Source organism: Lepidochelys kempii, chromosome 9 (assembly GCF_965140265.1).
Source record: "Lepidochelys kempii isolate rLepKem1 chromosome 9, rLepKem1.hap2, whole genome shotgun sequence".
Classification (NCBI taxonomy): Eukaryota; Metazoa; Chordata; order Testudines; family Cheloniidae; genus Lepidochelys; species Lepidochelys kempii.
The window spans coordinates 73,761,994-73,776,099 of NC_133264.1; the positions used below are offsets into that span (position 1 = coordinate 73,761,994).

At 39.4% G+C, this 14,106-nt stretch overlaps 1 protein-coding gene across 1 annotated transcript in view; it reads left to right on the plus strand.

Moving 5' to 3' along the window:
• Nucleotides 1–14,106, plus strand: part of POF1B (POF1B actin binding protein) — a 47,149-nt gene that overhangs the window by 17,181 nt on the left and 15,862 nt on the right. Inside the window, exons 3-4 of the mRNA XM_073360894.1 lie at nucleotides 3,151–3,351; nucleotides 12,876–13,006. Of these exons, the coding sequence (XP_073216995.1) occupies nucleotides 3,151–3,351; nucleotides 12,876–13,006 (332 nt within the window). The remainder of the gene's footprint in view (nucleotides 1–3,150; nucleotides 3,352–12,875; nucleotides 13,007–14,106) is intronic.

The window sequence follows — 14,106 nt, forward strand, 5'->3', positions numbered from 1 at the left end:
GGGGGGAAAAGGCACACAGCAACTGACATGGAGGAGAGAGTGGGGTCCCTGGTATTGGAGGAGGAAAGAATGGAGTGAGCACACAGAACCCATGGCAGGAAGGACATTGAGGGGAATTGCAGGGAGTCCATGAAATAGAGGGAGCTTATGGGATGGCATGGCGGGAGCTTATGGGGGGGAAGGAGCAATGCAAGGAGCCCTTGGGGTTTGCAGTGAGCTTGGCCTTCCAGAAACTACGAAGTGTGCAGCCTGTTAGTTATACTTTCCCCAAAACCTTCCTTTTAAATTGAAGCTGAGAGTTGCTGTGCCTCTTTATTTGATAGTACTATAATTTTGAGCCTGAGGCCTGGTCCACACTGGGGAGTGGATCAATCTAAGTTACGCAACTTCAGCTATGTGAATAACGTAGCTGAAGTTGACGAACGTAGATCTACTTACCGTGGTGCCTTCACTGCGGTAAGTTGACGGTTGACGCTCTCCCGTCGACTCTGCCTGCGCCTCTCGCCCTGGTGGAGTACCGGAGTCGATGGGAGAGTGCTTGGCGGTCGATTTATCTTGTCTAGACTAGACGCAGTAAATCGACCCTCGCTGGATCAATCGCTGCCCGTCGATCCAGTGGGTAATGTAAACAAGCCCTGACTGTGGCACCTTTACTGTCATTGGTAACTACATTTGCATGGGGATTGTCTCACTGACTTCTAGAAATAATTCCAAATTGTATGAATTTGTTGTCCTATTTACCCAGGCTTTTAGAAAAACAAGACTATAAGGAAAGGTATTGTTTGGAATTTTACTCTGTTTCTGGCTAATTACATTGTGATGGAGCTGGTTGAACATTTTCAACTGAAAAAATTCACCACCAAAATTTGGGGTTTGATCAAAAACTTATTTTTCATTGAAAAATGTAATTATTGATTAGGTTTAATTTAATTTTCCTCAGAAAACTTTGCAACAAGATGACAATTAAAACATGAAATTGTGAAATTTTTGATTTTTGTTTTCTTCCTCCTCTGTCTGCCACTGAATGCAGAAGAATAAACTATGTATAAAGGGTCTCCTCTCCCTGCATAACTTTTCCAAAGTTGGAGAAGTTTTGAGTGGAAAACGGGAAGGGAATGCCTGGACTTCTTCTTTTTTTTTTTTTTAAGTCATACTTTAAGAGGAAAACTAGAAAAAAGGAGGAAAACAAAAACTGGACATTTAAAAAAAAAATTTTACAAAAATATTTCACCAACTCAAATATTCCATTTTTAAGTACTAAGAAACAACAAACCACCATAGAATCTAGGGCTGGTGATCTTTAAAATGCATTATATGTGGAAATATTTATTTAAATTATTTATTTATTTATTTAAAGCACTGAAGTATATTGACTTCAATGGAACTTAAGTGTATGCTGCAGTGCTATGTTGAGTCATGGCCTAAACTAGCTTCTAGATTACTTACAATTTCTTTGTCACTCTCATATGCTTGATAAATTTAAAAAAGTTGCATTTTTCCTGCATTATAAAAACATAAATGATGTGGCAACATGTAGTCTGCATAATGTGTGAAAAATGTTGCAGATGTCACTATGCATTGTTCACTGTGAAAATCAAAACTTGAAAATTCATGAAGCAAATTTACTGACCCATCTCCAGACTAAATTCAGTTCCAAATACTTTTCTTACTAAACTGTGCTGCAGTGAAAAAGCCAAGAAATATGTCTTTCAAACTTGATCTCATTTCCTAACGTCGGTGTTCCTGACTATAACAGGATATGTCAAAGGAACATATGTTAGAATAGTAATAGAATCTAAATCTAAGTATAAAAAACAAGTGGAAGTACCATTTCGTGAAATGGCATGTCTACGCTGAGACTGCATGGACCTAATGACATCAACCTTGACTCTATGCCGCTTGTGGGGGTGGAGTTATTAAGTCGGTGTAGCGGGGCAGTTACGTTAGCGGAAACAAAATTTAAGGCTATGTCTACGCCTACACAGCTTTTCGCGACATGGCTGTGTCGCTACAGCCGTACAGCTAAAAGTTGTGCCTAGTAGCCGCTGTTCATCGGCACTCCTGCCAACAAAAAACTTCCACTCCCAACGAGCAGCGTTGGCGGCAGGAGAGTACTCCTGCCGACAGTGCGCTGTTCACACTGGCGCTTGTTGCAGCAAAACTTTTTTGTCTTCCAGGGTTTGTTTTTTTTAAACACCTCTGAAAGACAAAAGTGTTGTCGTTCAGTTGCCTGTGTAGATGTTGCGTAAGCTGCTCTGTGACAACCTAACTCTGTAGCGTAGACCAGACTTCAGAATGTCACAGCTAAATACAAGGTGGAACAGGTTATTTAACATAAGTAGTTAACACACATTTCCAGGAACCATTCAAGGTGAAGTGGCCTGTTAACCTTGAATGGTCCCTTGAAAAATGTGTTAACTTCTTATGCTAAACCATCTGTTCCACCTTGTATGTAGCAGTGATACATACTGAGTGTGTTTCCCAGCCCTGAAGAAGAGCTCTGTGTAAACTTTCAAAAGCTTGTTTCTCTCTCACCAATAGAAGTTGGTCCAATAAAAGGTATTACCTCACCCATCTTGCAATATTTGCCAACCCCTAATGCTCAAAAATCTTGAGTCAGGCTCACTAAAAATCACGAGTATGTAAAAATAATAGATGTGGTGGGTCTTTTTATTTGTCTTCTGCTTTTTGAACCTTTAAGGTGGACAGGGGGTCACATTTTGAAGCTTTCTGCACAGACGCAAGAGCTAGAAACTTACTTTTTCTTTAAGAATGAAGGCTGAAATCATTACATATCCACTTGACTCTAGAAGCTGGGTCTTAAAGGAAAGCAGTCATTCTCATGAGACTCACGACAAAATCATGAGAGTTGGCAACACTGCCTCCTTGTTTCTCTAATACACTGGGGCCAGCACAGCTGCAACAACTGTTAATGTGTTAATGTTGTACTATGCCAAATGACAAGCATCTATTTGTGGCATTTTCAATAATATAATTAAAATATTTGCCTAACTGATCAACATAAACTACCATTTGAGTTTTCCCATGCAAGAATGCATTTTATTCATGTATACAGAGGCTTTGTATGAGGGAGAGTAATGTTCTCTGGTTCTATAATAATCTTGAATTTCCTATGTATTTTTTTTAAAGGAGAAACAATACCAGTTTTCCCACCCGTCCAGTCAATCCCAGGTTAGCCATGTATGCCAGCAATCTGAACAGCCCCAAGTCATCCACCAATGCCGAGAAACACAAAGTTGCAGTCCCTGCGAAATAAGCTCAATCTCTGTGAGTGATGGTGGAAGAGGAACGAACACAGTGCAGAGGGTAACAATCCAGTGCTGCGAACCGGTAAGAAGAATTCCTGTTTAGTATTTTACTTTTCACAGCATATTAATATTGTATACGGTGCACAGCATTTTACCGAGAAATTAAACTAACGGTCCATGGGAGCTTAGTTTAAATTATATAGTGTGGAGATTACATTCTATATATCCTTTTTGAAAATGCTCAGAATAAGTTAAATTAAGAGCCAAAATGTTTATGTATAGATATTACTGCTGCAAATCTCAACTTTCCCATTTTCTTGTATTGTCAGCACAGTATGTGAAATGTTTGGTTAAGAATGTTAGAACTGGCAACAGTCTGACCTAGAAAGGGTCCTGCTGTAACATTGTTTCAGGTACCCTGTAATTTCTAGGGGCCCAAATGGGGCATGTTTTGGTTGGAATCTGAGCAAGAGAGCAGTTTTCAAAGTCTGTCATCTTTATAATTATGTCACCTGCAGATGGAGATGAGAATTTTAAATAGATACTTTCCTCTCAATATACAGATTATGGTATTTGGAGGCTAATTTTTCAATTGTGTGTGGAGTGAATGCCTCCAAAAAATTGTGTGTTGCCATTGCACTTGCAAAACCCCATGTTGGCATATGCCAATAGGTAGTTACAGGAGGAACACAATCATCATGAAGCAGCTGAAAACTTTGACCTTGAGTACAGTAGTATGCCTAAAATAGAAAAGATTAGAAAATGTATCCTGCCTCAATAGGTGAATCCTTCTTTATATTCAGGCGTAAGGTAGGTAGATTGACTTGGTTCTGAACATCTGGTAGGAATTGATCGTAGTTTTTCTTCATCAGTGAGACTGTACGCACTTGATCATTCTCTCCTACAGAGAAACCAATAAAGAGACTCATTTTTCTTTAACAGCTACGGTCAATATATACATTATCTTCCACATGCTGTTCAGCATAGCCATGTTGGGTCAGACCGGTGGTCTATCTACCCCAGTATCTGTCTCTGACAGTGGCCAGTGCCAGATGCTTCAGAAGGAATGAACAGAACAGGGCCATTTTGTATGATCCATCCCCTGTCATCCGGTCCCAGCTGCTAGCAGTTGGAGGTTTAGGGACACCTGGAGTATGAGGTTGCATTTCTGACCACCTTGGCTAATTGCTATTGCTGGATCTATGCTCCGTGAATGTATCTATTTTTTTTTTTAACCCAGTTATACATTTGGCCTTTGTCCAACATCACCTGGCAACGATTCCACAAGTTGACTGTGCATTGTGTGAAAAACTTCCTTATGTTTGTTTTAAACATGCTGCCTGTTAATTTCATTAGGTGACCTTTAGTTTTTGTGTTATGTGAAGGGGTAAATAATGCTTCCCTATGCACTTTCTCCATACCATTCATGAGTTCATAGGCCTCTATCATATCCTCCCTTAGTCATCTCTATTCTAAGCTTGAACAGCCCTAGTCTTTTTTTAGTCTCTCTTCATATGGAAGCTGTTTCATTCCCCAGTCGTGTTTGTTGCCCTTCTCTGTAACTTTTCCATTTGTAATGTATCTTTTTTGAGATGAAGCGACCAGAAATACATGCAGTAATCAAGGTGTGCGTGACCAGTTTATAAATTGGTATTATGATATTTTCTGTTTTATTATCTGTCCCTTTCCTAGTGGTTCCTAACATTCACTTAGCTTCCCTTGGAACTGTTCTTTGTCCCCTTGGGACTGTTCTTTGTCCCCTTGCACTGCCAACTTCATACCTTTTCCCATACCATTTGGAAAAGCCTCTCAACATATGTCAGGTGCCCTCCCTTTCCTTCTTCACAAAACTCTACAATATGCATCTGTTCCATGAAGCATAAGAGGGGCAGAGTTAAATAACTTAACTCTAAATTTCTAGACTTTCAACCATTTAATTTTTGAACATGGATTCTAAGAAAGTTATTTTGTTCATTATATATATTTCACACCTTAAATCACATTACTCTCAAACACGTGTCTCTTTATTTAGTACTGTGTACTACTGCTTATCTTTCTAGTTTGTAAATCAGATTTTGCATTTATTAACTGATAATTCTTCTGTTGCAACTTAGGTGTCTCAAAGTTTGACTTGTTGGTTTAGTCACTGTTTATCCTTTTGGGGTTTTAACCAATCATGCAGTCATACCTCTAAAATCAATATTTTGCCTAAAGGAATAAACAAGAAATTAATTCATCCTCAACTTCTGAAACAGAAGTTCTCCATGAAGGAGGCATATCTATAGTGCCCTATCAGGATTACTTTCTGTCTGCACTTACCAATAAATTGTTAAATTAATGTGGAAATACTGAATTGTTTATTTAGTAGCAAAAATTACCATGTACTAAACTTACTATGTTAAACATGCTCTTCCAACATAATTAAGGAGTTAATAAATTCTACAACTTCCTCTACAATTATTTTAGCATTGTGTATCACATTTCCTTTTTTGAGAAATACTCAAAATTGACCAGAGGTTATTTTGGACTGCCTGCAAAATTTTAATCCCTTAGAAGATTCTGCTGGATGATATATGTAGCAGTTCCTGTCCCTAAAAATATAGCATCTAAAAACATTTGAAGGTACAAAATAATAAAACACTACAGAAGTGGGAGTGGTCTTTATAGCTGGAATACTTTTCTTTTCATGTTCTTTTTTAAAATTAAGGTATAGTACTCATTTTGAGAGTATTTGTTTTTCACCCTTCCAGAAAGTACTAAAGAAGTTTCTATCATTTAAAATTAAATGTGGAGGAGTGTACACTATTATATTCTATGACTTAGTTGGCAAATTTGTATAGTAATTAATTTTTAAAAATGTAATATCTCGTACCTCTTTAAAATGCCAGCGGTTTTAACAGAGATCAGATTCTGTTTACTCTTGAGTTAGTATTATATACTATATTTATAATACCCCAGAGCAAAGAGAAGGAATGAAACAACTTTTGAGATATCTGTGTTTCATATACTACCTGAGAACTATCTGGAATTATTTCCCCAAGATATAGTAAACAAAATACTCTGAAGAGATGAACCATCCATTCATAGATAAGAGTGTTGCATTTAGGTCTGATAATAGGAGTTTTTTAGTATAAATTTAAATCTTAGTTTTCTTTAAAGTTTTAGGACTAAATTATTTCTTTTTTTGGTTATATTTTAGAATATTATCTTGTATTTTTGACACAAACCAGGATCAAATCACAAACTGAGCTGCTGTTTAGACTTGAATGTTAGCTCCTTGGATATATTTCTATGTTTCTGTTTTTAAATAAGAATATCGTGTATACATTGATACAACAGGGAAAGGTGTATTATTCTATACTTCTAACTTCCATTGAAGTTAGTGGAACTACTTGGATGAGTTAAGACCATCAGGATTTGGCTCATGGCTTGTAAAAGTATGTAACATAATAGGGTGTGTACGTTTAAAAAAAAAAAGCATCTCACTGAGCAGTTATGGACTTGATTATGAAATCTTTATTCATATTAGTACTTCCGCTGAGGACATTGTCCCTACTCAGTTGAGTAAGAGCTATAGGATTGGGCCCTGAACTTCCATTCATCTTACAGGACTGGACTCTTTGTGCTTTCAAGATACTTTGCCTAATATCACTATAATTCTTAAACAAGAATAAGACCTAGTGCTATGGCTGAACAGTTTCTTAACATTTTTCCTATTGCTGCAGGTTCTAAGGTTCTGTCTGTGGTCCTATGTTCGTGCTCTCTCTCTCTTTTCCCCCATCATACCTTTTTCTTCATAAAACAAAGAGAGGCCTTTTTTTCAAATAGGTAAGTCTGAAAGATTAGACAACAGATCTTCTAAGTTTGGTAAAAATCAAAATGAACCACCACTATTTTTAAACAGACAGACAGCATTTTTTAGAGTAGGTTGGAATTATTTACTACTTGTATATATAAAGTGGATTTGGTTCTGGATTTTGCTTATAGAGCAAACTACACTTATATACACATAATAAAGCTGAAGTTGTAATTCTTCATCCTACCCACTAAGCAAATGCAGTCGCTGTCTCGCTTCACCATTACAATTTTACTTATTGTTCAAAACTTTGGCTGTAACAATTAGACAAAGAAATGCAGCTATGTCTAGACATGAATCGTGGACTAGACATTTTATGGTGCCCCTACTCATTATTCATATTCCTTGACACACTATCAGAATGATTAAAAGTATTAAAATGTACTTTTCTCCAGTAATTTAAATGTCAGTTAATGTTTGTGTAGCACCTTGGTGACATAGAGTGGGGTGGAGCTGCTAAGTGTAACTTTTATTATCTTCTAAAACTGAGGTGGCAAACCAAAAGAGAATTTTGTTTCACAGAAATTTCTGAAACATTTGTGTTCCCATGGTTACTCATTTGGCAAAAGATGGCAACATATGGTAAGAGACTATCTACCTACTCCTCACCTTGTTTACCAGTTCTGCCAGAGACAAGAAAACCGATGCCTCTATTTGGCAAAGGCAACAAGCTGCAACTCAATTAACAAATGCAAACATCCAACAGGCAAAGTACATTACATTTTATTCATTTATGCCCAAACCCTTATCCTACTAAAATTAGTGGCAAAGCACTAGTTGATTTTAACATGACCAGGGTTTGGCCCTTACAGAACTACCATACGAACCGTAAGTGAGCACAGGGTACAAAGAAAACATAGCAACATATAATAGTAATCAGAGAAAAATCAGTAAAGGCCAAAGACTAGTATAACCCAGTGTAAATACTGGCTCTCGGTCTTCACCAAACTCCACCTTTTTTAGATTGCTGTTGCACACTGAGCCGATGTTTTCAGAGCACTATCTAGAGAAACTGCATGATTTCTTTCTTGAATGGTAACAGCTAATTTAGACCCCCTCATTTTATGTATCATATGTATAATTGGGATTATGTTTTCCAATGTGCATTACTTTGCATTTATCAGCACTGACTTTCATCTGCCATTTTGTTGCCCAGTCACCAAATTTTGTGAGATCCCTTTGTAACTCTTTGCAGTCAGCTTCGGACTTAACTATATCAAGTAACTTTGCCACCTCACTGTTTACCCCCTTTTCCAGATAATTTGTGAATATGTTGAACAGCATTGGTCCCAGTACACATCCTTGGGGGGCTCCCACTATTTACCTCTCTCCACTCTGAAAACTGATCATTTATTCCTATCCTTTTTTTTCTATCTTTTAATCAGTTACTGATCCATGAGAGGACCTTCCCTCTTATCCCATGATTGCTTACCTTGCTTAAGAGCCTTTGGTGGGACATTGTCAAAGGCTTTCTGAAAATCCAAGTACACTATATATCCATTGGATCATCCTTGCCCACATTTGTTGGCCCCATCAAAGAATTCTAATAGATTGGCCAGGTATGATTTCCCTTTACAAAAGCTGTGTTGACTCTTGCCCCAACGTATCATGTTCATCTATGTGTCTGATAATTCTGTTATTTACTATAGTTTCAGCCAATTTGCCTGGTATTGAAGTTAGGCGTACCAACCTGTAGTTGCTAGGATCACCGCTGGAACCTTTTTTAAAAGTCAGCATTACATTAACTATCCTCCAGGCATCTGGTACAGGGGCTGATTTAAGGGGTAGGTTACATACCACATTTAGTAGTTCTGTGATTTCATATTTGAGTTCCTTCATAACTCTTTGGTGAATATCATCTGGTCCTAGTGACTTATTACTGGTTTATCAATTTGTTTCAAAACCACCTCTATCAACATCCCCATCTAGGACAGTTCCTCAGATTTGTTATCAAAAAGAATAACACTGGTGTGGGAATCTCCCTTGTATCCTTTGCAGTGAAGACAGATGTGAAGAATTCATTTAGCTTCTCCAGAATGGTCTTCCTTGAGTGCTCCTTTAGCACCTTGATTGTCCAGTTGCCCCACTGACTGTTTGGCAGGCTTCCTGCTTCTGTATCGTTGCTGGCAGGACTCAGGGAGTTCTAATGCAATATTATACATCTTGATTCAACATAATCAATTCATTGATGCAGCATAGGTGTTAAATTCTCAGATGTTCTTTGTGTGATTTTTGAGCTTTAGTTAACAGAAAGCTGAAATGAGAAGAAATAACTAGCCACAAAACGAAAAGGCAAGATGCATTCTAGTAGTGATCCAATAGAGATCCTACTCGGTTTTAAGAAAAGAACTAACATTCAGTAATTTTTAATCCGATTTTCACTTTTAGAACCTAAAAATGCACCACAATCTTAGTCACACAAGGTCAGTATATTTTAACTCATTTTACTGTAAAGAAAAAAGAGCAATAGTCCTTGTTTGAATGGTCTCCAGGGCTGCTTAAGTAGGCCAACACCTGTTGTGTGGCAAGACATTTTATTACCTTCTGGGCTGTAAGAGTGCTCTTTGTTCTCAGTTGCTTATAATTCCAAGGCTGAATTTAAGGAAGTAAGGATGGAGTGACTCCCTGCATTCTTAATCTCCTTCATTGATTTCATTTTAAATGTCCAGTTTAAAGTGATTTTAACATATTCTTGTAGGTATTAAAATTAGTTTTAATGGTCTATTACATAATAATAGTTTTATTCTGTGATGATAATGCATAGTCAGCATTAGTACTTCAACAAGAACAGATAAGTGGCTCAGGCAACTTCAAGGTGAGTAGGGAAAAAAAGAGTACAAATTATATAAGAGCAGGGAACATGACAAAGATGTGTGGAACAGATAAAGCAAGGGGAGGGAGATAAACTTAAAAGGAAGAAGTTTATTCTGGTGACTCATGTTTTTCACTAGAATTATACAGGAAATGAAACAGTTCTTTAGGACAGTAATGAAAGTCAACCCTTGCTTGTTAATCTGCAGCTTTAGAGAGAATTTACCTGTCCCTAGCCACTGGTGCCTTCACTCCTACTCCTCCAGATCCTCCCACTTCCGTTTCAACGTGCTGTGCTTTTGTATATAGAGTTAAATAGGAGCATGCCAATTGTAATGAGTGAAATAGAACATATGGAGAATTTTTGAAAAGTTAGAGAAGTTTTTTCATAGCACGTTAAGGTTAATATTTGTGTGTATGTAAAAAGAAACCCGCATCTCTGAGGTTGAGACACAGTTCATTTGTGCTTAGGAAGACATTATGGAATGCTGAGGTATCATTCAATTAAGACTGCTTTTGCAATGCTGCTGCACTCAAAAACGTTATTTGGTTGCTCCACAGAATAAATGAAAGATGTCTATGGAAACCAGCCTCAGTCTAGGTGACTGTAGTCATGTGTACTAAATTCTGCAGTAAAGAAAAGGAGGTTCTTCTTTGAATGGTGGTCCCTATAAGTATTCCGATTGTGGGTGCACATTCCCGCCAGGTTTTCTTAGCAGTGTCCATTGGCCTGTATGTGTGTCAGCAGAGGTTATAAGAGGCTGTGCGGGTCAACACCTCTCCAGTTCCTTCTTACTGCCGCATGGCCTGAGTCAGAACTCCTGTTCCTTTGTGCTCTTAGAGTGCTAGTCTGTTGTATATCATTCTTGTTTTGTTTACTTGTTTGTTGTTTAGAGCTTACTTTGGTGGATCCTTCCTTTTGTTCCACTTCTCCATACGTTAGCACCACTAGCTTCCTCTTTCTCCAGATTGCAAGTGTATTTTAAACCACAGTGACGGAATAAGTGATCTTATTTGAGATCCTGGTTCTATCATTCTCCATCTAAATTGCAGTTTAATTTGCTTGATGAAGGGTCCTGAACCTATAATCCTTAAAGCATATCTTCCAGAATGTCCATGTGTGTGTTAGAATGCATGATTTGAGTTAGTGTAGCTATGGATACTTGAAAGACATTTCCATACACAATACAGTGGAAGCAAAAATCATTAAGAAAATCTGGAAGTCATCAACAGTTTTTATTTTTTTATTCATTCAGTGATATTTTTTTTTTTGGTGTGGTTTCCCCTGCCCCAAATGAATGCTGAAAAGTTTTTTTTCCAATAATTTTTCTCTCCCCTACTCCCACTGGGCTGTTGAATTTGAATTGTCTGTGACTACATAGTGCGTTGAGGTCCTGAAGGGGTGATTCAGGCATCTAAGTCCAAAATTCAGATTCACAAAATTCCTATGCTGCTGCCACCTATCCCTGTAGGTGCTTAAGTTTCCATGGGTGAAGTCTGCTAGGCCCTAAATTTCTGCTGTTGGGCATCTGCTCGGTTTCCTCGGTCCTGACGCAACTGAGCAGCTCCAAGCAGGGTTCACCATAGGCATTCCCCAGACTGTCTCACTTGTGGGGCACAAACTGGTTAGGGTGACCAGACAGCAAGTGTGAAAAATCAGGATGGGGTTGGGGAGTTAATGGGTGTCTGTATAAGACAAGGCCCTGAATATTGGGACTGTCCCTATAAAATCTTGATATCTGGTCACCCTAAAACTGGTAGACATGCTCAGAGGCAGCCTTAGAACCTATTGGCCAGATCAAGCCAAACACAAAACACAACTGGAGGAGGAAGTGATGGTGCCATCCCCCCTCCTTATGACTTTTAGTCCAGGGGCTAGAATGTTCACTCAGGGCTGGGCGAAAGAGACTAGTCTCTAGCCCACTGGTGGGGGCATTCACCTGGGCCGTGGAGGACCTGGGTTTTTAATCGCAGCTCCACATCAGGCAGAGGAGGAGGTGAACCTGGATGTCCCACATCCTCAGGAGTGCGCTAACCTCTGGCCTAAAGGTTGTAAGGGGAGCATAAGTGCCACCACCATCATTTTTCTTGAAAACAGCTGACCTGGCTTAGCTGCCCAACTCCAGGAGAGGGTTAACCGCTATGAATCCTGAGTGAAGGGAAGTGTCTACTTTCATTTGAGGGGCGAGGATCAGCCCACATCCCTCTCAGCATTTCCTGTTGGCTAGCCTAGGTGGCTCCCCACTCAGCTTACTGGCTTGTGAGAATCCCATTCTGGGACACCTGTCTCCAGAGCCTTGGTGCCTGTCTTTGGGGTTGTGAATTCCACTTGGCAGCAGCGCACCTAAAAGTTATTTGCTGTAACGCTCAGCCTGAATCTCCCTTGTGAATCCCATCCTGAGTGTGTTCCAAATTCCACAATTACAGAGGCTGCCTTGTATTTTGAGGGGATTCTTTCTCCTAGAAACAGCTGCTTAAAGCCAACTTCAGCTTTATGCAGCCATTCAAGCCCATCTTCCTAGAAGCAGAGTGTCTGTTCTGCCTTTTCAGAGTGCCTGCGACAAGTGCCTTGGGGAGAATGGTGGGCAAGACGCTGTTCAGTTTATCCTACCCAGATAGCTAAGCAGTGAAAGGATCTGTTGTACGCTAGTAAAGATCCTTAAAGGGGCTGCAAGCCTAAGTTGAAATCTCACAGCTTTCTGCTTCTTTATGGATCCTGTGCTGCCAACTAGGGGGAAATTGGGCAGATTACTTCCCCCTCCCTCTGTCATGGTCCCTGGGTAAGCTGCCTCTTCTGAGACACTTTTTTCAGTCCCCCCAAGTTTATCCCTTTCAAGTTACAGGCCCAACCCTGTCTCTGGGTTCCACTCCCATGGTTGTCACCTTAAAAAAAGCAGTCTTTCTTGTTAACCTTGATTAAAAAAAATTTTCCTCTCCAGGTACAGTGTCTTCAAGAAGCTAATGACCAGCTGGACTCCAGATATTTTGGCGAGCTACTTGCTGAAGTGAACCGCAAGAGCAATGACCTGTACAGCTGTTTACTGCAGCATGTGGAAAAGATAGGAAGAAGGTATTGTAGACCCCCCTCATTGTGGTGTTCCAGGAATGTATACCATGGTTAGAGAAAGCAGTGCTGTTTGTTTGAGCTGCATTCTGCAGATAGCTAAACTTCATAGAGTGTGGTGCATAGTAACTTAACTCCTTGAATGTCTCAAGATGTCAGAAGCCATGCTATTTTATTGAATGCAACAAGTGTATTTCAAACTGTTTGACTAATGGTCAAGGCACTTTACAGAGTTAAACAACTATGTACTTCCCTTGTCAAGATAATTTAGACAGCACATAGTGCATATTGCAGTGAATATACTGCACGCTGTGACTTTTTGCTTTAAGACACAGTTAATTATTGTACTCACCTGAAGATGAAAAGAAGGAAACTACCCTGATGCCAAGGTTAAGTGACATGCTCCGGATTCGGAGACAGGCTATGTGCACCATAATGCACAGCATCTATAAGCAAATTAAGCTGCTTTCTACATGTATTATAAACCACTTATGAAAGAATAATTTGATAGCTGCCATCTGAAAGGATTCAGTACAGGAGCTCCTCACTTAACATTGTAGTTATGTTCCTGAAAAATGCGACTTTAAGCGAAACGTTGTTAAGCAAATCCAATTTCCCCATAAGACTTAATGTAAATGGGGGGGTTAGGTTCCAGGGAAATTTTTTTCACCAGACAAAAGACCACACACACACACACAGTATAAGTTTTAAACAAACAGTTTAATACTGATACACAGTGATGATGATTGTGAAGCTTGGTTGAGGTGGAGGAGTCAGAGGGTGGGATATTGCCCAGGGAAAGCCTTACTGCTAAATGATGAACTAGCAGTTGGCTGAGCCCTCAAGGGTTAACACTCACATTCTACAAGGCAGCAGGAAAGGAGGGAGGGCAGACAGAGACAGAGACATACACCCTGTGTGTGTTTGAGAGACAGAGATGCGCATTTCCCCTTTAAGTATGCAGAGTGGGGTCAGAAATACACTGCCTTGTTAATTAGATCAGCAAGCTGATTTAAGGCAGCCGCTCCCTCCATCTGTGTGTCTCCCCTGCTCTATGGAAGATGGGGTAAGTGGGGTGCAGGAGAAGGGGGGAGGGGGACACCCTG